Source organism: Vulpes lagopus, chromosome 12, assembly GCF_018345385.1.
Source record: "Vulpes lagopus strain Blue_001 chromosome 12, ASM1834538v1, whole genome shotgun sequence".
Lineage (NCBI taxonomy): Eukaryota > Metazoa > Chordata > Mammalia > Carnivora > Canidae > Vulpes > Vulpes lagopus.
In genome coordinates, this window is record NC_054835.1 from 6,052,862 (window position 1) to 6,077,474 (window position 24,613).

At 49.4% G+C, this 24,613-nt stretch overlaps 2 protein-coding genes across 2 annotated transcripts; one reads left to right on the top strand and one right to left on the bottom strand.

Moving 5' to 3' along the window:
- Window positions 1-581: 581 nt before the first annotated feature.
- TRUB2 (TruB pseudouridine synthase family member 2) lies at window positions 582-11,583 on the bottom strand. The gene is given in 9 exon segments (XM_041725532.1): window positions 582-1,048; window positions 1,050-1,281; window positions 1,981-2,117; window positions 2,627-2,699; window positions 6,098-6,179; window positions 7,524-7,585; window positions 8,596-8,670; window positions 10,944-11,075; window positions 11,415-11,583. Coding segments are annotated over 9 exon segments (990 nt in total). The 5' UTR covers window positions 11,524-11,583; the 3' UTR covers window positions 582-960.
- On the top strand, window positions 11,455-22,915 carry COQ4 (coenzyme Q4). Its single transcript, XM_041725533.1, has 7 exons — window positions 11,455-12,023; window positions 12,096-12,227; window positions 13,593-13,689; window positions 14,219-14,321; window positions 20,459-20,588; window positions 21,071-21,164; window positions 21,678-22,915. The coding sequence occupies exons 1-7, from the start codon at window positions 11,954-11,956 to the stop codon at window positions 21,850-21,852; spliced, it is 801 nt and encodes a 266-aa protein (XP_041581467.1). The 5' UTR covers window positions 11,455-11,953; the 3' UTR covers window positions 21,853-22,915.
- The last annotated feature ends 1,698 nt before the right edge of the window (window positions 22,916-24,613 follow it).

Consider the following 24,613-nt stretch of genomic DNA (forward strand, 5'->3'; position numbering starts at 1 on the left):
CAGGCTCCCCTAGGATAGAGTCTTTGACTCTGTATGCCCTGTTTATTTAACCAGTCCTTTACTGATGGATGGTAATGACGTTTCCTATTTGTTACTATTATATTGCAGCTATGATAATCTAAGTACCTGTAACTGTCTGCAACTTATGCCAGAAGAGATTCCTGAAACTGTAACTACTGAGTCAGAGTATTTTTAATTTTGACACATACTACCAAGTTATTCCTGAAAGGTTACAAAGCTGTACACCTTCCTACTGATAGCACAGATTGCCCATTTTCTCATATCATCACCGATACTGGATATTTTATTAATTGTTTAGAAAGGTAAGAAAAATCATATGATTTTCTACTGTAGGTCTTTTATTATTAGAGAGGGTGAGCATCATTTCTGGTTTATTGGCCATTTGAGTTTACACACACACACACACACACGCACACACACACACAAATTCATGTCATTTGCCCAATTTTCTTACTGTTTTATAAGAGTTCTTTATATATTACAGATTCTCATTCTTTTTTTAAGAAAGATTTTATTTATTTATTTGAGAGTGAGCGCACACATGAGCGGGGAGGGGGAGGAGAAGAGGAAGAAGCAGTCTCCCCGCTGAGCAGGGAGCCCCATGCAGGCTCAATCTCAGAACCCTGAGATCATGACCTGAGCCAAAGGCAAACACTTACCTGACTGAGCCACCCAGGTGCCCTTGGATACTCATTCTTAAACATATCATACATATTTTTACCTGTCTTATCATTTGTTTATCATCTTTTCCTCCATAAAGAAATTTTTCCTTTGACCCCAATTGGGTCAAATCTGTTGGATCTTTTTTCTTACAGCTTCAGAGTTTTATGTCACATGTAGAAAAGTTTCCCCTACTCTTGCTTTCTGCACAGTTATCAATTCCAGCTTGCCAACAATTCTTATCTTATCCATTCACTGCCCCGCCAGCCACCTGGCCTTTCAATGCCCGGAACAGCTCTCTAGCCCTGAGCCAGAGCTAGGCACTCTGGAGTCCCAGAGCCGGCCTGGACATAGAAGCTGCTGGATGCCCTGGCCTCAAGCTCTTCTCCAGCTGCGCTGCCACCCGGGGAGCAGCAGCCTGGATGGCATCCTGGATGCTGTGTAAGTCCCACTGGGTCCTCAGGAGGGCATCGTCCAGAGTGAAAAAGCCATCACGTGTACGCCGTACTTGGGAGCAGACAGCAGTGGTCTTCAGCTCCAGGCCGATCTCATGCACCAGCCTTCTCAGCTGCTTCTGTGTCTCATGCATGCACTGCACCTCTGCCAGGGACACACAAGAGATCTGAAGGTTGGGAGCACAACCTCTGGTATCTTCTGATCCAAATCCACACCCATGATACCTCTTGGCTGTGTGATAACCTTAGGCTTTGCTATTCAAAGTGTAGCCCAAGGGCCAACCCTGAAAGTTTATCATACGTGCAGAATTTTGGGCCCCACCCAGAACTGCAAAATCAGAGTTTGCTTTCTGGGCAGGTTAACTCCCAGAAGGTTGCCCGGGTCTAAGACCTGCTATGCTCAGCTGTAAAATGGGAGGTTGTGAGGAATACAAGGTACATAAGGTGCTTATTATTGGGAGAGTCCTGGTCAATACTCAAGTAACTAAGACAAAGAGAGAAGAAAGGAGGGAGGGGCTGAGCTGGGTGGGACTGGGGTGGTGAGGATGCCCACTGCAGCCCACTGCAACTTGAAACACTTGGAGGCTCTGGAAATGAACAGTTAAGTATAACTTGCTCACTGAGGTCTAGCTTCAAAGGGTGACTTGGCAGCAAACAGAACAGCATTTGATCTGGGTGCCATGTGATAGGCCAAGTCCAGTCCAGGGCTGAGAAGGAAGCTGGCCCCTGGTGCATTACCCAGCAGAGGTCAGGGCTAGCACGCGCTGGCCTCTGCAAGGGCATTCCACAGTGACTCCCCAAACCCAGGAGCCCCGCACTGCTCCACCTTCCTGGGGCAACTTACCCATGAGGAATTCCGGAGGTGCAAAGTAGAGGCATCGGATGCCCGTTACCAGCATCGGGGACTTATCCATGGGCCGGATTAAGCCTCTCACAGCCATATCATAGGCCTCCTGGGTCTGCAAGTCCAGGTTGGAGTACCTGGGGATCAGAAGGGGGTTGGCGTGGGATGGGGAGCTGGGCCTACTGTTTACCCCTGGCCCTGACCCACTCATAAAGAGCCTTCCATCTTTCCTGTTCCTCCAGCCCCCTTCTTCTCTGTCCCCTCCAATCCCTCAAAGCAGGCTCTGCCCTCCTCTGCATAGTTCCCCCAGCTTCCACGCACATACTGCCTGCTGCTACACCCTGCCTCTATGTCCTGGGATGTGGGTTCCTGACTTTCCTCTCCACTAAATCATATGCTCCCACTGACGCTAGCAGGGGCTTCTTGCTCCCCCCTGGTCTCCCCAGCGGCTGGTCTGGCACAAAGAAACACTTCTGCGGGCTATGAAAGGTAGAAGTGGTTCATGTCTGCTTTTAGGCTCTAAAAAGATCCATGGAATCTGCCCCAGGGTGGGCAGAGCCTACATGGAGCCCAGCAGGCACTTCTTACTCTTGCAGCACCTCCCCAAGGGCCCCTTTCAGGAAAGTGTGGATTGGGCCCCACTTACATCACCAGGGCCTTCTGATGGGAGCCCTGGATCAGGGCCAGGATTCGGTCCAGCTTCTCTCTAGTCACATGGTCTGGAAAAGCCAGGGGACAGTCAGCACACAAGCACCTGCTGAGGAAGGGCCGCAACAAACTGGCAAATTCCCTTCCTTCAACCCAGCTCTATCCTTGGAAGTCAGAGGAGTCCCAGAGTTCCCATTTAGGGGGGTGAGAGTCCTTTGAGAATCTTACAAAAGCCAGGACCTCTTCTCAGAATGTTATGCCTGAACTTAACTTTGTGAGGAATTATTAAGGGGCTCACAGACTCCAAGTTAACAAGTTTCTTTTTCTTTTTTAAGATTATTTATTTACCCATGAGAGACAGAGAGAGACAGACAGACAGAGGGAGGCAGAGACACAGGCAGAGGGAGAAGCAGGCTCCATGCAGGGAGCCTGACGTGGGACTCGATCTCGGGTCTCCAGGATCACGCCCTGGGCCAAAGGCGGCACTAAACTGCTGAACCACCCGGGCTGCCCAACAAGTTTCTCTTGGAAACTCAAAGCCATCATAAGACTTATCCAATATATATATTTTAAAAAGATTTTATTTTATTTATTTATTCATGAGAGACAGAGAGAGAGAGACAGAGACATAGGCAGAGAAAGAAGCAGGCTCCCTTCAGGGAACCCAAAGTGGGACTCGATCCCTGAGCCCAGGATCACGCCCTGAGCTGAAGGCAGATGCTCAGCCACTAAGCCACCCAGGTGCCCTGACTTCTCCAATATTCTAAGCCAAGTCCCTTGAGCCCCAATTTGTTTGTTGGTTTATGTCAGAGACCCTAGGAGGGAGAGTACCATCTATCTGAATGCAGAAACAGATGGCAAGAATAGGGAGTGGCTCTGCCTGCTGGTCCCACTGAGTGACTAGGGCAGGCAGCTGCTAAGCCTGGGGATGCATACAAACTGCCTGGAGGCTGATCCTGTGGCCCATCTGGGCAGGCGCCAGCTTCTGGCTCTAAAGGCCAGAGTTCTGGGCTCAGGTGTGATGACCAAAGGGCTGCCAGCTTGGGAGGGCCTAGGCCTCTTATCCCTTCTGTCTGGCTTTATTCATGCTGTTGTCTTACCTGAAATGTACCCACCACTTCCTCCCCCCACCTCATTTACAGCCCAGTTCAAATGTAGCCTCCTCCAAGAAGCCCTCCTAGAGCACATCACTTCTTTCTACTGGCTGCTGCCGATCTGTACCTGGGTCTCTTCCCTAGCATTTAATTTGCTTCGGTTTTAACAGTATCTTTTAGTTACATAATTGACATATGAATCTTAAACTTTTTTTTTTTTTAAAGATTTATTTATTCAGAGAGAGAGGCAGAGACATAGGCAGAGGGAGAAGCAGGCTCCCTGCAGGAAGCCCCCGACGCCTCCAGGACCACACCCCGGACTGCAGGCGGCGCTAAACCGCTGCGCCATTGGGGCTGACCATTTTTTTATTTATTTTTTAAAGATTTTATTTATTTATTCATGAGAGACACTGAGAGAGGCAGAGACACAGGCAGAGAGAGAAGCAGGCTCCATGCAGACAGCCTGATGTGGAACTTGATCCTAGGACTCCAGGATCACACCCTGGGCCAAAGGCAGGCACTAAACCACTGAGCCACCCAGGGATCCCCAAGAAATTTTTTTTAAAAAAGATTTTATTTATTTATTCATAGAGACAGAGAGAGAGAGAGAGAGACAGAGACAGAGACAGAGACACAGGCAGAGGGAGAAGCAAGCTCCATGCAGGGAGCCCGACGTGGGACTAGATCCAGACTCCCCAGGACCACTCTGGGCTGCAGGCGGCGCTAAACCACTGCGCCACCAGGGCTGCCCTAGAAATTTATTTTTTAAAGATTTATTATATTTATTTGAGAGAGAGAGAGAGAGAGCACGTATACACACACACAGGGAAAAGTAGCAGAGAAAGAGGATCTATGTAAGTACTCCTCTTCTTTAAGAAATTTAGATTAGGGGGCACCTGGGTAGCTCAGTGCGTGAAGCATCTGACTTTTATTTTTTTAAGGTTTTATTATTTATGAGACACAGAGGTAGAGACATAGGCAGATGGAGAAGCAGGTTCCCTGGGGGAAGCCCGATGCGGGACTTGATCCCAGGACCCCAGGATCATGACTTGAGTCAAAGGTAGATGCTCAACCACTGAGCCACACAGGTGCCACAGCATCTGACTCTTGATTTCAGCTCAGGTCATGACCTCAGGGTCATGGGACACAGCCCTCCATTGGGCTCTGCACTCAGCGCGGAGCCTCCTTAATATCTTCTCCCTCTGCCCCTTCTTCCTACACACATGTGCATGCACTCTTGCTGAAATATAAATAAATAAATAAATAAATAAATAAATAAATAAATAAATAAATAAATAAATAAATACATCTTTAAAAAAAAAAAGGAAGAAAGAAGGAAATTTAAATCAGCATTAACAAGCATAGCCCCTCCTCCAAATTCTGGCTTCCTCCCTACCAGAAGTGTCAACTTGGTAACTGTCTTTAGACATGTTTTGTATGCCGACACACCCACATGTACAGATATATAGTGTTACTCTGCCACATTTACAATCCTCTCCAGAAGATGCAGAGGTGTGTGTTTGCTCTCCCTGCTAGATTGAGTTCACTGAAATTAGGGACCTCATCCGATTCATTGTATCTCCCCCCTCCAAGAGCCTGGAACATGGTCAGTGCCCCAAAACATCAGTCAAATAAGAAAATGTAATAGATATTATAGAAAGTGTTAGAACATAGAGTAAGAAGTGAAGAATAAACCATCCAACTATACATCCACCCACTTACCCACCCACCCATCCACCTTTCCATCTTTCTACCCAACCAACAAGCACTTCCATGTCCCAGGCTCTGCACTGCATGGAACTACAGGAGTGGAATGACATGGTCCTTGCTCTCATGACAGTGTGGTGGGAAGACAGATATTAAATAATCACTAATCATGGGGTGCCTAGGTGGCTCAGTTGGTTGAGCATTGGACTGTTGATTTTGGTTCAGGTCACAATCTTGGAGTTGTGGGATTGAGCCCTGAATCAGGCTCCATGCTCAACAAGAGTCGGCTTGAAATTCTCCTCCTCTGCCTCTGCCCCTCCCCATGCAGCGTGGCTTGCTCGCTCGCTCTCTCTCTCTCAATTAAAAAAAAAAAAATCACTAAGCATTAGTTGATTACTGTTCTGAGAGTCCATGTAATTCATCTGTGGGTGAGAGGAGCTTCCCTGAGGTGACATTTATGCTAGGTGGGGAGGCACAGGGGAAGCACAGGGCATTTGTACCTGGAAGACAGAGTGACATGTCCAAAGCCCTCCAGTAGCCAGCTCAAACTTAGTGTGTTAAAGTCACTGAGGGCTATGTGGCCTGTGTAGGGGTAAGGAATCAAGGGAGAGCAAATGCAAAGGCAATCATAGCTACTCCCATTGCCCTAGGCTCCTGTGGGCTCTCACCATATGTTGACTTCTCCACCAGCTGCCCATCCTCACAGAAGTCATCTGTGGCTTTGCCCAGGAGGCCACGTATTGTGTAATCCTATGGGGATAGAAAAGGGAAGATGTGGTTAGTGTCACTGCTCTCCCTCAGCACTGAGAAGAGAGGTGTGTCACCTTACACCCCCTCCCCCATAACCTGCTAGACAGTCTGCAGGTGGGGCAGGGTCCTTGGGTCTCCCGTTAGGGAGCCAAGCACTCAGCCCCCACCCAGCCACCTTACTGCGCTCCCAGGGAAGGGCACCAGACTTCCCTATGACAGCAGGCACTTGCCCACAAAGGGCAGTGACAGCCCTACCACAACCGCCCCATGCCTCTGATCTCCTCTTAGCCTGACAACTCCTCCCAGTGCACCCAGTTGACTTTTCTCCAGCCTCCAGATATGATCTGTGCAGCTAATGGCCTCTGCCACAAGGAAGAGATGATGGCAACAGCAGTAATTTATTGAGCATTTACCATGTGCCAGTGACTGTGCTAAGTATGTTGCATGGAGTTAGCTAACAATCTTCAGAGTAACCCTATACAGGAGGTACTATCATCTTTCCCATTTTACAGATGAGGAAATGGAGGAACCCAGATGCTAAGTAATTCACACAGGGACCTACAGCTGGCAGGACAGGGAGGGAATTGTTTCAAACTAAAGCCAACTGGCGGGCAGCCCAGGTGGCTCAGCGGTTTAGTGCCGCCTTCAGTCCAGGGCCTGATCCTGGAGACCTGGGATCGAGTCCCATGTCGTGCTCCCTGCATGGAGCCCGCTTCTCCCTCTGCCTCTCTCTCTCTCTCTGTATCTCTCATGAATAAATAAATAAAATCTTTAAAAAAAGAAAAAACAATTAAAAATAAATAAATAAAGCCAACTTGCTCCAGAATCTGTGCTCTTAACCACTAAAAATGGAGGCTCTCTAATGCAGCACCTCTGTCCCCACTCAAGGTACCAGACCCTATGGCCCCAGCCCAGATGCAAGCTCCCTGATGCGTGGATGGTGACAGCCACTTCTCAGTCTTGGGGGGAGAGAGGAGTGGCATCATGATCAGGCTCTGGTGTCAGATCCAGGTTCAAATCACAGCTCCATTCCTTACAGGCTGCACAACTCTGAGCAAATGATATCCCTTCTCTGTGCCTCAGTGGTCTCATCTGGAAGGTGGGTTGTGAGGCATCCACAAGGAGTCCACGTGCAATGCTCAGTGCACAGTGGCTGGTATGCAGTAAAGAAAGCTGGAAGTTATTACCATGCTATTCACACAGTCTCCCCCAGCACATGGCCATGAAACAACACTGGCTAATGGCCTAGGTGTTCCCCCACGGAGTCCTCTCAGCTTGACTCTCACCGGTGACCCCCAGGGAAAGGACCAAGGGCTAAATGAGCTGTCCCCAGCGCCCCCATACCTTGGTGAGGTGAGCATTGTACATGCTGGTGAGGAGCCTGCGTCCATGTCCCACGCCGAGTACTGGAAGACACCCAGGCTGATCTCACACCTAGTTCCCCCTCCCCATTTCCCTGGGATCTCCAAGTCCTACAACCACCACCAGAATACTTCCACCCCTGATGTTACTAAAAATGCAAGTTTCTGGGCCCACCCATTTGTACTGACTCTGACTCATGGAAGGGAGGGGCCTCGGATACTTTGTGAGAGCCCCAGGGGGTTCTGATGCACTCAAAAGAAAGAGACCACTGGCCCAGTCACATAGACCTACACTCAAATCTGGGGTGGCTCTAAGCTTGTCCATTAGCCTCCTTGGGCCTCAAGCTTCCCCCATCAGTAAAATGGGGATACAAAATACTTCTGACCCTGTGGCTGTTGTGAAGATTGAGGCAATGCACAGAAAGAAGTCAGAACAAAGGAAGGGCCCGATAAAGGGGCACTGTGGCCATTCCCTGCCTGTTTCTCCCTCTGGATAAAGCAGAGAATGACCCTCCATTCACTCCTGGAGAGGGAGGACAGGGAGCGGGAGCATGAGATCATGTCTGCCTGCCTGTGCCCAGGAAATGAGACAAGGGGATTGTGACTACCGCGCATGGAGGATGTGGCCACCGCCTGCCCTGGGGACACAGATGGTTCATGACTCAGGGCTTTGTGTGTCCAGCTCCAAAGACATTCAGATCCTGGCCGGTGGGGCCAGAGTCATGCTCTTGGCTACCCCACACAAGTGAAAGTTTTTGCTCCCTGGACCAGGGTCATTCACCAGCCACATAACACAGAACAAGTCACCTAGGCTCCTGAAGCCTTCTTTTCTTCATAAAATCATAAACTATCTATCTAATGAAAACATATGCACAAAGTGGGCAATTAGGACATTCCCCCCATTCCACCAGCTGATCAGACTTGGGGCAGGAATCAGGGAAGGAGGACAGCGGTGGGAAACAGCTGTCAGGCTGGAAGTGGCCTGGGTTCATTGTTGCTCCCCAGTCTTCCCCCAAGCCTGTATCACTGCACCCTAGGCTCACTACATCACTTACCAAGCACCCCAGACGCCTGGGCATCCAGACGGTGTCCCACACCAACCTTCAGGCTGGTGAATGCTGGTCCGCAGACTAGAAAGAAACAAACAAGGTCCCTTTTCTCAATGAATCCAGCCTCCAGGATGATTTCAGCCTGCACAATTGCTTCATTCCTAGGACGTAGCCTCATGGACCCCAAATCAGGATCAGGTTGGACTCTTGCTTCCTACCATGGAATCTGGGGCCCAGAACCATTTCCTCAGCTCCCTGGGCCCAGAAAAAGGGCTTGTTAATCTCCCTATCACCATTCCCCCTGTGAGAGGTTTTTACTGGACTGGACATAACACTGGGACTCAACTTTCCTACTAAGCTGTGGCAGAAGAGTCTGCCATCCTGGTAAGAAAATGGAGGTGGTAAGTTCCTGAAGGTGGGGCCTAGGTCCCTAGTTCTACCCCCAGAGCCCAGAATTCACTAGGTGCTCAGAAAGTAACTACTGAAAGAATGAATAACTCATTAAAAATATATACAGTAAAACATGTGGGGGGCGGGCTGGGGGGCTTAGTTGAGCACCTGACTCTTAGTTTCACCTGGAGTCATGATCTCAAGGTCCTGGGATTGAGCCCTGCTTTGGGCTCCACACATGCACATGTGCTCTCTCTCAAATAAATGAATAAAATCTTTTTTTAAAAATGTGGGTTTTAGGGATCCCTGGGTGGCGCAGCGGTTTAGCGCCTGCCTTTGGCCCGGGGCGTGATCCTGGAGACCCAGGATCGAGTCCCACGTCGGGCTCCGGGTGCATGGAGCGTGCTTCTCCCTCTGCCTGTGTCTCTGCCTCTCTATCTCTCTCTGTGACTATCATAAGTAAATAAATAAGAAATTTTAAAAAAAAATGTGGTTTTTAAAAATAAAAAAACAAAAATGTGGGTTTTTGTGTATATCTCAATAATGCTGTTAAAAAAAAAAAAAAAAAAAAAAAGACTGCATGAAGGAAAGAGCCAGAAGCATATACACTTCTACAGAACAAGAAGTACTTAGGGGAAGGATACAGGATGGTTAAGAGCCTACTGAATATAGGCTAGATTACTTAATGTCAACATTGAGCATTTGTGAAATGAGAACAGGACTCACTTCACAGGGTTGTGGTGAAGATTTAATGAAATGGTACTTGGCGAGAGCTTAACACAGTATCTAGTATAGAAGAGATCTTCAGTACATACTTGTTATTGCTACACTGTAGAGTCACTAAATATCACTGCCAAAGGGGTTTTAGTGGTTTCTGATCAAGTCTATCACTCTTCCTAACACTGTCTAGTGACAAAGAAGTCATTATCACTAGTTCCATTCTTGGGTAGCTTTGTTGACTAAAAAAAAAAAGAAAAAATCACTCTTTCCGGGCACCTGGGTGGCTCAATGGCTGTCTGCCTTTGGCTTAGGTCATGATCCTGGGGGTCCTCAGATAGAGTCAGACATCCTGTTCCCCGCAGGGAGCCTGCCTCTTCCTCTGCCTATGTCTCTGCCTCTGTGTGTGTGTCTCTCGCGAATAAATAAATTAAATATTTAATGAAAAAAAAATCACTCTTTCCCAAGAACCCAAAACATCTGCCTTAGGACTTCTACCTGAAGGTCTCATTTCCCAACTGGAGTCCCAGAATAGTTAAGAGGTGTCAGCAGGGGGATCCCTGGGTGGCATAGCAGTTTGGCGCCTGCCTTTGGCCCAGGGCGCAATCCTGGAGACCCGGGATCGAATCCCACGTCGGGCTCCCGGTGCATGGAGCCTGCTTCTCCCTCTGCCTGTGTCTCTGCCTCTCTCTCTCTCTCTCTGTGTATGACTATCATAAATAAAAATAAAAAAAATAAAAAAAAAAAGAGGTGTCAGCAAACTACAGTCCACAGGCCAAATCGTCAAGCCTGTTTTTTTAAGCCCATGAGTTAATTTTTTTTTCATATTTCAGTGGTTCCAAAAGAATTAAGAGAATAATATTTTGTGACATAGGAAAAGTATATGAAACTCAAATGTCACATATTTCAGTGGTTCCAAAAGAATTAAGAGAATAATATTTTGTGACATAGGAAAAGTATATGAAACTCAAATGTCACTTTCCATAACTAAAGCTTTATTGGAACACAGTCAGGTTCATTGCATTCCATACTACCTACAGGTTCTCTGCACTGCAATGGCAGAACTGTGCCTGCAAAACCTAAAGCATTTGCTATCTGGACCTTTCCAGGAAAATTTGGCGACTCCTGGTCAAATACTTCATCCCCACTGCGGCCCATCAAGGGATCTGGGACGGGAGTCTGAGTACCGACTGGGACACGGACTCTGCGCAGAGACTGCCTGGGAAGTGACACCCAGGTCCCCTTACCCAGGGGATGGTTGGTGAGGGTGGGCACACTGGTGGCTGTGAGGGTAAGCTCCTTCTCTTCATCGCTTCCTACGGGTCCTAGCAGGAAACGAACACGCTGTTCAGGGGCAGGAGGCTTCCCAGCGTTGACACCTGAGTACACAAAGGTAAAGGGCATGAGGTCAATTCTGTCCAAACACCTGGGGGGTGGTGGGACGGGGAGGTGTGCAGACGTAGAAGACAAAACCCACGACGTATAGGATAGCAGTTCAGAGACAGGCCTGGGTTCAAATTCCGACTCTACGACTTAGGATAATGGACACTTTCTGGCCATCTGAACGCAGGGGAATGCGAGGAGTAACGGTGTACAGAATAAGCTCTGCCCAGGAGCCTGGGTCACATGACTTCATTTTGCCGGAAGGATGAGAGGCGGAGGTGGACTCCCGGGAGAAGCGGCGGAGCGGGATCGTGGGTCTGGTTCCAGGCACTCACCCTTCAGAAGCTGCAGCTCCACGGTGTCCCGCAGGTGCTTCCACTTTAGCCCCGGGGGTTTGTAGACCGCGAAGAGCCCCTGCAGCCGCGCCAGGCCGCAGGACCCCATGCTCAAAGCCCGCGGCGCTGGCTGGCGGAACAGCAGCTCTTGAACGGAAGTGCCGTACGGTCCCACCCTAAATGAGGTCCGGACCATGAGTGCCGCCATGTTTCGCAGCCGGAAGAGGTTCACGTCTTACTGACCTCCGGGAAAACGCGCAGGGGAGAGAGAATTGGGGCCCGGGGCTGAACCCCAAGCTAGCGGGGCTCACCTGGGCACCCTTGCCGGAAGTGAAGGGAAATGGGGAGAGTTTTGCTTCGGTGGAAGCAGGTGATAGACAGGTCGCCTGGGTTTCCTTCTCATACCTAGCGATTAGGCCTTCTGCCCGTGCTACGATTTTTCTCCTTCAAAGGCCGTTCCTGGAGCTCCGCGGCCGGAGAGGTTCGCGGCGTCCGCCCTCCGCGCTCACTCTCCCGCGGCCGGCGGGGGCCTGCTGCCAATGGCGACCCTGCTGCGCTCGGCCCTACGCCCTCTCCGCGCGCTCGGCGGCCGACGAGGGCCAGCTGCAGGCAAGTGAGGAGGCGGGAGGGAAGCCTGGCGAGCCAGGCTCCTCTGACCACCGCCTTCGTCTTTCCCCGCAGATGTGTGGCTCCGAGGCGCGCGCCATGGCGCCGGCCTGCCCTACCCGGGCCACATCCCCACCTCCCCGCTGCAGAAGGCGCTGCTGGCCGCCGGCTCGGCCGGAATGGCTCTCTATAACCCGTACCGGCACGGTAAGGCCGCCCGCGCCGGCGCTCCTGCAGGACAGCGGGAGGTCGGCACGCACCCTTGCCGGGGGAGCCTGGCAGGTGCTGACCTCTCTCTGCCTGTCCCCTGGTGGTAACCGGAGAAGAAACTGGGTCCGGGTTCCCAAATCTGGCCGCATCCCATCATCACGCGCAAGCTTAACAGTGCAGCTGCTTGGGTCCCACCCTGAGCTCCAGCCAAATCAGCCCGAGCTTGGGGAGGGAAATAAACTACCAGAAGAGTCTGTCATCCAGCCACCTTGAGGACCTGCGGACTAGGGGCGCCTGGGTGCCTCAGTCCGTTAAGCGTCTGCCTTTGGCTTAGGTCATGATCCCAGGGTCCTGGAATCGAGCCCCACGTGGGGGTCCCTGCTCAGCTGGGAGTCTGCTTGTTTCTCTCCCTCTGCACCTCCCCCGCCCTCCTCTGTCTTGTTCATGAGAGGCAGAGACACAGGCAGAGGGAAGAGCAGGCTCCCGATGGGGAGCGCGATGCAGGACTCGATCCCGGGATCCCAAGATCACAACTTGAGCCAAAGGCAGACAGACCCTCAACCACTGAGCCACCCAGGTGCCCTCAAACCAAATCTTAAAAGAAAGAAAGAACCTGTGGAGTAAATAGATGATTTGCAGAGTTTGGTATAATATACACCAAATTATAACATCCCACTAAAAATTAAAGCTTATGAGGTCAGACACCCTGACTGCCCTGTTCTACTATATCATCAGTATTTTACAATGTGCCTGGCACATAGTAGATGCTCAATAAATGTTGGCTGGATGTATGACTAGAACATCTTAGGGTTCTAAGTCTGGAAAGTACTATTACTCCTATTAATAGAAATGTTAATACTGATTGCTCACTGAGCACTTAATGCTGGTCGCTCACTGCACTAAATGTTTTATATGTGTAGTGTTCTTGATTTTTCACATTAACCCTGTAAGAATGGTGTTCTCCACATTTCATAAATTAGGACCCTGAGGCTTGGAAATGTGAAGCATTTCTACAAGTTCACTTAGATGGTGATTGCAACTGAACCCAAACCTAACATTTTGATGCCAAAGCTTGTAATCAACGGAGGCATGATATTCTGTTGCAATAATGGGTGTAAAAGTGATTTATAAACTCTTTAGAGCACTGTGCTAATCAGAACCACCTCAGCCTATTAGATTAATAACAATGATAATGCTATAGGTACATATATTGAATGCTTTCTGTGTGCCAGGTGATTTGCTAAATGTATAACATGAATCCTCATAACTAAGAGATAGTATTGTAGCTTATCATGTAGGAGACAGGTCCAGTAACCTACCTGAGATCATATCCTTCATTTGTCCCCATTTCTTTCCTTTCAGACATGGTCGCAGTCCTAGGGGAGACCACAGGATACTATGCCCTGAAGTTCCTCAGGGACCAGATGAGGAAGGATCCAGAGGGTGCTGAGATCCTACAGTAGGTCCCAACTGTGCCTGGGGAATTGGAGACACTCTGAGGATCCTGATCCCTCTGGAATTGCATTGTGTTCCTCTAGGGAACTCTTCTTGATGCCCTGGCCATGGAGGGTTGCACATGCTGGGCACTGCCCAACTCCATAGGTGCCATTCACATACATATTATGATGACCAGCAGGTAGTGCAATGTGGTGGCATTAGCCCAGTTCCCGCCACAGGGCCCTCTGCCTTCCCTAAGCTCCCGTAACAGGCTAGCTATAACCCCCACCCCTGCAATGTTCTTTGTGATCTATACTGATCACACCTGAGGCTTGCTTCCTAGATTATGCCACTGTAGGCAGGAACCATGACCTTAGCTATTGGTAGGCTCCTCAGTCCCTGCCACCGTCCTGGCCAGAAGCAGGTGCTAAAGTAGGATTTGTGGCCCTATTCTCTGCCCCTTCACCTCTCACACCTTTGCCCTAGCTGGACCTCTCACCTGCCTTTGCTTCTGCTCTCTCAGTACCTAAGTCCTGCCTTCTGCCTCACAGAAAGCGGCCCCGGATCTCACTGTCCACCCTTGACCTGGACAAGCTCCGTAGTCTGCCTGAGGGCTCCCTTGGCCAAGAGTATCTCCGTTTCCTGGATGTGAATGTGAGTTTCCAGCTTCTGCACATGTGGCAATCACTAGGAAAGGCAGAGAAGGGCATGGGAGTGACGTCCTGAGGAAAGAGGAGTCCTGTGTGGCCACTGTGGGCAGGTGTGCTTTTTGTCTCCTATGCCAAGGCTTTGTCGTGTTCTATGAGATGGGCAAATGGGCCAGGAACTCTGAGTGATAATACTGGCCAGTATTTAAAAGTCACTTACTAGATGTCAGATGCCAGGCTCATACCTGATCTTGCCAAACCCTCCCAATAGGAGAGTTCATCCTTGACCCATCCTGTCAAGTAGGTCCTATTATTATCCTCTTTAATAGATGAAGAAATCAAGGCTCAGAGCACTTAAGCAACTTGATGATTTCATATAGCCAGTATTTATGGAGGCAGTATTCATATTCAGATCATGCCTTTTTTTTTAAGATTTTATTATTAAGTCTGTCTGTACCCAATGTGGGACTTGAACTCACAACCCCAAGATCAAAAGTTGCATGCTCCACCAACTGAACCAGCCAGGCGCTCCTTGATCATGCTCTTAACTGTTGTATCATGTCCCCCTGTTCTAGAGATAGGGCTTCCCCCAGGGTATGACAAGTTGTGGCACTCTCTGCCCTATGCAGGGAGGACAGGACCTTGTAGGGAGAGTCCCAGCCGCTGCAGAACTCATTCATTTGTTCAAGATCTGCTGTGTGCCATCCATTACCCCAGGTGCTGGGGATATAATGGTGAACTAGACAGTGTACAAAGTCCTGCTCTTGTGGTTCTAATATTCTGGTTTGGGGAAGAAAATGAGTAATAGAAGAAGAAATTTCATATAAAAATTCAGGTAGGGATCCCTGGGTGGCGCAGCGGTTTGGCGCCTGCCTTTGGCCCAGGGTGCGATCCTGGAGACCCGGGATCGAATCCCACGTCGGGCTCCTGGTGCATGGAGCCTGCTTCTCCCTCTGCCTATGTCTCTGCCTCTCTCTCTCTCTCTCTCTGTGACTATCATAAAATAAAAAATAAATAAAAATTAAAAAAAATTCAGGTAAAATATTTATTGACTACCTGGAATGTACAACACTGTTCTCAGTAATTGAGATACAGTGAATGAAACCAGCAAGGAGCCTGCCTTTGTGGAGTTTCCATTCTAGCCGGCGGTGCTGTAAGAACAACATCATTAGAGAGGACAAGGAGGTAGGGTTGGAGGTGGCCACTTCTGACAGGGAGGTCACAGGAGGCCCTCTGAAGAGACCTGGATGAGGAGGAGCAGAGGCACTGGCAAGTGCAAGCTACTATGTGTTTAAGAAAAGGAAAACTGGGGCATCTGTGCCGCTCAGTGTTGAGCACCTACCTTTGGCTCAGGTTGTGATCCTGGGGTCCTGGGATCAAGTCCCACATCGGGCTTCCCACAGGGACCCTGCTTCTCCTTCTGCTTATGTCTCTGCCTCTTTCTCTGTGTCTCTCATGAATGAATGAATGAATAAAAAATAAATAAATAAAATCTTTAAAATAAAGGAAAGGAAAATTTGCTGAAGTGGCCATCTAGGAATTGAGTAGAGGAGAGGCAGCCAGCAGGTGGGAGGAGAACTGGCCCAGACCCTTCCAGCCACAGGAAGAAGTCTGCATTTTGCAACAGGAGCAATAGGAAAACATTAAGGGTTTCAAGTAGGATAGTAACATGAGGGGCAGCCTGGGTGGCTCAGCAGTTTAGCGCCGCCTTCAGTCCAGGGTGTGATCCTGGAGACCCTGGTGGAGTCCTGTGTCAGGCTCCCTGCATGACGCCTGCTTCTCCCTCTGTGTCTCTGCCTCTCTCTCTCTCTCTCTCTCTCTCGAATAAATAAATAAAGTCTTAAAAAAAAAAAAAAAGGATAGTAACATGAACTGATCAATAAAAAGACCACCTTAGGATCTGGGTCACCTTCCTTGTCCCAACCACTGCATCCTAGTGTATACATATCCCATCAAAGTACCTCTGTTAAGTGGTGCTCCAGCAGGTTGCTCTAGAACTAGGCTTCTCAGCCTCACCACTATTGACTTTTGTGGCCAGATGATTTTTTTTTCTTTTTATTTGAGAGAGCACAAGTTGAGGGGAAAGGGAGAGGGAGAAGCAGACTCCCTGCTGAACAGGGAGCCCAACGTGGGGCTTGATCCCAGTACCCTGAGATTATGACCTGAGCTGAAGGCAGATACTTGACCAACTGAGCCATTCAGGTGCCCCAGCAACAGATAACTCTTTTGTAGGAGCTACCCCGTGCTTTCCAGGATGTGTAGCAGGATCCTTGGCCTGTATACATAGATGCCAGTTAGCACCCCCACTAAGTTATGACAGCCATAAATCTCTGCAGATATTGCAAATATCCCGTGGTGGACAGCTGAGAAACTACTGCTCTAGAAGGTTATTGTCCCTGAGATGATAATCTGCTCCACATACTCTCCTGACACTTGTTCCTGCCCCATTTTCTACCATCTCATATTTCACCAGAAAGCAATTTACTTCATCAGTGGGAAACCCACCAGGGTGGCCTTCCCCAAATGCCACTCAGGGAGGGATCACCTTAAAGTCCCCAGTGCCTTTCATCTTGTTGCTGTGGAGAGGATGGGACTGCCAGGGCCTCCCTGGGCACCCTGCCCAGTCTCAGCCCTAGTTGTGATAATAGCCCTAGAGATTGTGACACTTTAGAGCACTGAAACCAACAGCCCACAGAATGTGAAGGAACACCTTTGTTCCAGAAGAGATTTAGATCAAAGTTCAAGGTGAGGCTCCCCTCCCTGAGGCTGTCGTTGGTAAGGGGCATGGTCATCTCATGGCATCAAGATTATGGGCATGGGCTCTGGAGTTAAGAGTAGCCTGTACTAGGAATGCCTGGGTGGCTCAGCAGTTGAGCACCTGCCTTTGGCCCAGGGTGTGATCCTGGAGTCCTGGGATCGAGTCCCACATTGGGCTTCCTGCATGGAGCCTGCTTCTCCCTCTGCCTATGTCTCTGCCTCTCTCTGTGTGTCTCTCATGAATAAATAAATAAAATCTTAAAAAAAAAAAAAGTAGCCTGAATTAGAATCCTACCTCTCTTCCCAGCTTTATGGCCCTGGGCAAATCATTTGACCTCTCTGAGCCTCATATTCCTTATCTGAGGTAAGGGGACCTAATGTTTATCTTCCAGGGCAATGACATGGCTTATGGATGTTAATGCTACTGGCTTTGAAATCTAGTAGACTTTGTTTCAAGTCCTGATTCAGCTACTTGATTAGCTGATATTGGGCAAGTTACATAACTTCTCTGAACCTCATTTTTCTTACCTTTACCCGAGGCTCATAGAGCACCTACCCCCAGATGGTCGTGAGGATGCACTATGATGATACACGTAAAGAAATTCATACAGTGCTGGCTTATAGTACGTACTGAATAAATATAATTGCTATCACTGTGATCACCCTCTGCTTTATACGGCATGTAGAACTCCTAGGATGAAGTTAGGAACCGGGCCCCTGTGAGATCCCAGACACAGACTAAGGCATTGAGCCAGCAGCCCCAAAGCAATGAAGACATCAAATTCTTTGGCCTCTGGATAGGCTGAGCCCCTGCTCTGGGAACAGGAACACTAGGCTGCTCCCATTCTGCATGAGTACTACTGAGGATTCAGGCAGGGTGAATCAGAGGGAGTCAGTTCTCACCTCTGCCTGGGGCCAGGAAAGCCCCAGGAGCTGGCCTTTTAGTCAGGTATTCATGAGACGTGAATTCATCCAGGCCCTGGAGATACAACAGTGAGCAAAGCAGCCAGCAGCCATGTGCAGCTGAGAGGTCACTACAGCACCAATCACAGAAAGAGAACACAAGCCAGGTGACTTCCAATCTGCTGCTAGCCACTCCAGCAAAAGCAAAAAGAAACAGGTGGAATTTTTAATAGCATATTGTATTTAACCCAGTGTTCCCAAAATATTATCATTTCAACAGGTAGCATTTCTAAATTACTGAAATTTCACATTGTTTTCTTCTCACCAAGTCTTTGAAACCAAGTGTGTATTTTATACCTATAATACATCTAAGTTGGAACTGTCACATTTCAAGGCTTGGTGGCCACATGCAGTGCGTGGCTGCCATAATGGAAAGTTCAGGTATGGAAGAGAGGCACATGGTACTATACATCACAATACAAGGTATAGGATACTACAAGAGCTTGTAGTGTGGACCTGATCAGTCAACAGCCTCCCTGCAGGGGGGACACTTAGGTGAATCATAAAGGACAGGTAGAAATTGCACATGTGAAGCTGTGGCTGGTGGGGGAGAGCACCCTATGCAGAGAGCAGCTCATGTGAAGGATGGGGGCTGGGGTTCCTGGTGGACTCAGTCAGTGGAACACGTGACTCTTGATCTTGGGGTTATGAGTTCTAGCCCCATGCTAGGTATAGAGATTGCTTTTTTTTTTTTTAAGATTATTTATTTATTTATTCATGAGGGTCACACACACAGAGAGTCAGAGACATAGGCAGAGAGAGAAGCAGGCTCCACGTAGAGAGCCCAATGCAGGACTTGATACCTGAACCCCGGGATCACGCCCTGAGCCAAAGGCAGACGCTCAACCACTGAACCACCCAGGCGTCCCGAGATTACTTAAAAACAAAAAAATTAGGGGCACCTGGGTGGCACAGTGAGTTAAGCATCCAACTCTTGTTTTTGGCTCAGGTCGTGATCTCAGGGTCATGAGATTGAGCCCCAAGTTGGGTTCCACACTCAGCAGAGTCTGCTTGGGACTCTCCCTCTGCCCCTCCCCTGCATGTGCACAAGAGAGAGAGAGAGAACGCACAGTGGGAGGGGGAGAGGGAGAAGGAGAAGCAGGTTTTCCCATGAGCAGGGAGCCCAACACAGGGCTCAATCCCAGAACTCTGACATCATGCCCTGAGCAGAAGGCACAGTTAACCAACTGAGCCACCCAGGCACACCCCCCACCGCCAAATTAAATCTTTAAAAAAGAAAGTATTGGGCCTTGGAAGCTTCATTTTTTTCTTTTTCTCCCCATTTTATTTCTAATTGTGGTTAAAAAAAACATAAGGTGGGACACCTGGGTGGCTCAGCGGTTGAAAGTCTGCCTTTGGCTCAGGGCATGATCCCAGTGTCCCGGGATCAAGTCCTGCATCAGGCTCCCTGCATGGAGCCTCCTTCTCCCTCTACCTGTGTCTCTCAGTGTGTGTCTATCATAAATAAATAAATAAATAAAATCTTAAAAAAAAAAAGGTAAAATAACATAAGAATCGCCCTCTCGGGGGTGTCTGGGTGGCCCAGTTGAAAGTGTGTGACTCTTAATCTCAGGGTTGTGAGTGGGGGTAGAGTTTACTTTAAAAAAAAAAAAATTATCATCTTAACCATTTCTTTCTTTCTTTCTTTCTTTCTTTCTTTCTTTCTTTCTTTTTTAAGATTTTATTGATTTACTCATGAGAGACACAGAGAGTCAAAGACACAGGCAGAGGGAGAAGCAGGCTCTATGCATGGAGCCCGATATGGGACTTGATCCTGGGACTCCAGGATCACACCCTGAGCCAAAGGCAGACGCTCAACCACTGAGCTACCCAGGTGTCCCTCATCTTAACCATTTCTAAGTGGACAATTCAGTGGTGTTAAATATATCCACACTGTTGTGAAACCAACCTCCAGAGCTTTTCCACCTTGTAAAACAAACTCTTACCCCCTTTTTTTTTTTTTAATTTTTATTTATTTATGATAGTCACGCAGAGAGAGAGGCAGAGACATAGGCAGAGGGAGAAGCAGGCTCCATGCACCGGGAGCCCGACGTGGGATTCGATCCTGGGTCTCCAGGATCGCGCCCTGGGCCAAAGGCAGGTGCTAAACCGCTGCGCCACCCAGGGTTCCCAAACTCTTACCCCTTAGACAATTATCACTTCCCCCAACCACCAGGAGCTTCTTTGCTATAAATTCCAACAGGCTTTGACACTGTGTGTGAGTTGGGGTAGGCCATAGGGGTGTCAGTGCCACTGTATTCCCTGCCTGAGGACTTCCCTGTGGGCAGGAGTAGACAGAAACAGTCCCCAGAGATTTTTGTTGGTTATGAGTCTGGTGGGAGTGGTTGACAATCAAAGAGATGCTGGCCAGTTTGGCCTTGGGAACAGTTGGGAAGAGATCTAGAAGAGGCTCATGGTTGTTAGAGGGTCTCCCCAGATACCCGAGCACCCACCCGATTCGTGGACGACGAAGAGCTAGCATATGTGATTCAGCGGTACCGGGAGGTTCACGACATACTCCACACCTTGCTGGGGATGCCCACCAACCTCCTCGGTGAGTGCTAGCCCCAGCTGCCTTGAGAGTGGGGCTGGGTGGGATGGGGCAGCTCAGTGCCTCATTTTCTGCTTTCTGAACATCTTGGTAGCATCTGTGCCACACATCCCCTCTCCATCCCACTACCTCTGTGCTTCCTAAGCTGATGTAGCAGCACCCAAACACCAGGGCTGCCGGCTCTGAAACCGGCCACAACTCCCTGAGGCCTGCAGGAACCGTCCTGGACTTGATAGCCTCAAATTTGGAGTCCTCTATATTCAGATCCCAAGCTTCCTTCCCAGCCCTTACCTCCTTGTGCTCTTTTTCATGCCCTCCCCTTCATCCCAAGCCAGGTGCTTCACATTCCCACATGGGCTAGGACTGGCCACAGCTAACCTTGATAGAGATCAAGGAGGCACAGATGCTTTGTTCTGCTCTGCCAGGAGCACCATGGCTCTCCTTCTGGGCCCTTCTCACCTCCCACCCTATTCTTGCCCCCCCAGGGGAGATCACTGTGAAGTGGTTTGAGGCTGTCCAGACCCACCTGCCCATGTGCATCCTGGGTGCTCTCTTTGGACCAATCCGGCTCAATGCCCAGTAAGTTCTCTAGTGGCAAGGGGTTGAGGGAAGGCTCAGAGGAGCCAGGCTCCAGGAAATGGGACAAGCATGCAGCCTTCTTGAGTAGCCCCAGTGGTTCTCCAGAAAGCCAGGGTAGAAATAATGGAGCAGAAGGGTGAAACTGGCCCGGCGCAGTGTCCCCAGGGCAACGAATGAAGCCTGGGTGTTTCATAGGACTCTAGGGTCTCTTGGGGAAGGCCTCAGTGTTGGGAGTTCCCCCATGGAATTGAGGGGGTTGGGTGGCACCCCAGTGTTAGTTTCTGGAGTTAGGTAGCCTTTGATTACGATTTGGGCTTTAGCGTATTCAAACTGTGTGGCTCTGGGCACAAAATTTTACCTCCCTGAGTTTCAGTTTCCTCATCTGCTAATGGGGATAGCAACTCCTTTCTAAGGGTAGTGAGGACTAACTGGGAAAATGCACACCAGTTTCTGGGTGCAGAGCGTGCCTGGCCCTGGGACCTTATATCTTCTTTATCCTCTGCTGTCTTGCAGGAGCCTGCAAGTGCTGATTTCAGAGCTGATCCCGTGGGCAGTTCAGAATGGGCACAGAGCGCCATGTGTCCTCAACCTGTACTACGAGCGGCGCTGGGAGCAGCCCCTGAGAGCTCTCCGGGAGGAGCTGGGCATCACAGATGCCCCCCACGTGCATGTCAGGGGCCTGGCCTAGGCCCTGAGCCACTGCCCACCCCACCACCCCCACTTCCCCTGGGGCAAAGGACTCTCTCACCATTACCTTTGTTCCTTTTCTTTCAGGACTGACCCTTGGACATCATTTGTCATAATTTGTCATAACCACTGCCAAGTGGCTTTGAGGACCCCCTGGAGGAAGCAGACAGTGCAGTGGGGCTCCCAGGAGAGCCAGGAGCCATCCAAAGCGAACCAGATGTGAGCGAGAATCAGTAATCCAGCCTGGTGTTGGGGTATCTCAGGCCCACTACCCCTGTTCTGGACCCCTCCCTGCCAACCAGGGTTTTCTGGGTGCTAGTCCGGGTGTCCTTCAGGAGTAAGGGCTATACCAGTTCCAAAGACCTGAGAAGGGGCAAGTGAGTCTACTGTCTGAATTAAGTCTGCCATCAGCCCAAGTGTCAGCTTCTCCTGCCTTTGCCCAGGGCTGTCCGTGGCTCTGGCAGCCTTGGGCCTCTGAGCACGAAGGGCAGACATTCCCTCCAGCCTAAGCTTTAGCTGCTTATCCTCTTTCCTATGGTCTGAAGTCAGACACACTGGGATTCAAGTTCCTAATTCCTTCGTTGTTTTTCAGCAGAGGGACTTAGGGCAAGTTTGTCCCCCTCTCTCAGCCTATTTCATCATGGGTAAAAAGGGAACAGAACCCACACCCACTTCCTAGGGTTACTGTGAGCATTTCATGAGGTGATGCTCAGAAGAAGGGCTTCAGAGAAAGGGCCTCAGGGACAGAAAGAAATTATCTCTATTGTGTTCACAGGTGAAAAGGCAGCAGTGAGGCAGCTGGTTCATTTTGGAGTCTCACCCAGGCATTTTCTTTGGGTTGGGGCCAAGGAGTGGGGACAGGCAGGGTTAAAGTATCATTGCAAGAGTGGCTGGCCCTGTCTTGGGATTTAAAACCAGAAACACTCTGAAGATAGCAGAACCTTGGGGCACCTGGGTGGCTCAGTTGGTTAAGTGTCTGCCTTTGGCTCAGGTCACATTCTCAGGGTCCTGTGATTGAGTCCCGCATCCGGCTCCTTGCTCAGTGGAATTTGTTTCTCTCTCTTCCTTTCCCTCCACAATCTCAAATAAATAAAATCTTAAAAAAAAAAAAAAATTAGGGCAGCCCCGGTGGCACAGCAGATTAGCGCCGCCTGCAGCCCAGGGCGTGATCCTGGAGACCCTGGATTGAGTCCCACGTCGGGCTCTCTGCATGGAGCCTGCTTCTCCCTCTGCCTGTTTCTCTGCCTCTCTCTCTCTCTGTCTCTATGAATAAATAAATAAAATCTTTAAAAAAATTAAATATGGCAGAGCATTTAGTTTTGAGGGGCCAGCTCCTCATTGTGTGGATAGGACAACTAAGGGCCAGAGATGGGCAAGGAATTGCCTGAAGTAACCAGAACACAGGCCACAAGACTTTATGGTTGTGTTTCCTATGCCTCAGTTTCTCTATCGATAATAAGGGCTATAGTTTATAGCTGTACTATGTGCCTAAGCCATTGAGATGCATTATTGCACTGATGCCTCCAACAACCCAAAGAAAGATGTACTATTACTTGTATTTTACTAACAAGGCAATGGGAGCAGAGCTGGGACTCGAACCAGGGGATGTCTGAAACCTGCCCCACTGCCACACCAGTGCCTCTGCCTTCCTTGTGCCAACGACATCCCAGTCCAGGGCCCTCAGGGATGGAGGTGGGAGGTTGGAGGCCTACCTCAGAACCAGGGCCTTGGGAAGGAAAGGAAGCCTTGTCCTGAGCTCTTTGAATTTCTGCAGAAAGAGGAGGGGGTTGGGGTGAGCTTTCCAGACCTAATTCATCTTTGCAATATGGACCACCTTTCCAGATCTGTCAGGTTTCCACAGCTTTCCAGAGTCTAGGAACCCCTACCCCCATGTCCCCCATGTCAGTAAAAGTCAACAGTGCCAAGTTTGAGGGGAAAAGGTCTCTGTCCAGTTAGAGAGTTCACCTGCCTCAGCCACTTTGTGCCTGAATAACCCTGAGCCTTTACAGCATTGGAGAGATGGGCATTGGGGATCAAGATTAGCTGGGAATGGAGTCTGGTCTCCAGCCCTTGGGGTGGCATTTTTGCCACCAAGTCATGATTGGAAAAAAAAGTTAGACTGGTAATAGCTACCACTTCCTTAGTTCTTAACACAGCCCATAAGGCTTTGCCCACTTCTACCTAGAAACTTCCATTCTTCATCTCAATAAACTATGTTGTCCTTCTTCATGTCTTTAGGAATAGCATTCTGTCCCCAGGTCATCACGTGGTCAACTACTTGTCACTCACATTTGTGCTCAAATGTGAAGGCATCTCCTTGGAGAAGCCTTCCCTGGCCACCCACTTGAAGAAGTGCCCTCCCCCTTGCTGCACCATGTCACCTTATTTTCTTTCTGGAATTTATCACTCTGAAATTAAATTATTTGTTCATTTATTTTTGAGGTCTGTGTCAGCCCCAGAAGAGCAAGTACCTCTTCTTTTCCCTCACTCATGGGATTGGTGCTTGGCACATAGTAGAGGCTTGCTGCTCCATTAGTTGAAAGAATGGATGCTAAGGCCAAAGCAGAGAACCCCACGACAACCTCACTTCATGAGGGTATCAAGATTGGGGAGCATCCTCAAGTCACATAGCTGGGCTGTGGTGGAGCTTGTTCTGTGATGCACGGGTCTTGAATCCTCTCCTGGTAGCTCAGAGAAAGCTCCCTTTCCCTAGGCCTGATAAAAGCCATATGTAGCTGGCTTCAGAGCAACATTTGGAGTTA

What these genes read in the sequence shown, in the direction of transcription:
- COQ4 (XM_041725533.1), top strand. Translation starts at nt 11,954, where the DNA reads ATGGCGACCCTGCTGCGCTCGGCCCTACGCCCTCTCCGCGCGCTCGGC. An exon ending in CTATAACCCGTACCGGCACG is followed by an intron (nt 12,228 to 13,592) that starts GTAAGGCCGCCC and finishes CTTTCCTTTCAG; the next exon opens with ACATGGTCGCAGTCCTAGGG. An exon ending in GAGGGTGCTGAGATCCTACA is followed by an intron (nt 13,690 to 14,218) that starts GTAGGTCCCAAC and finishes TCTGCCTCACAG; the next exon opens with AAAGCGGCCCCGGATCTCAC.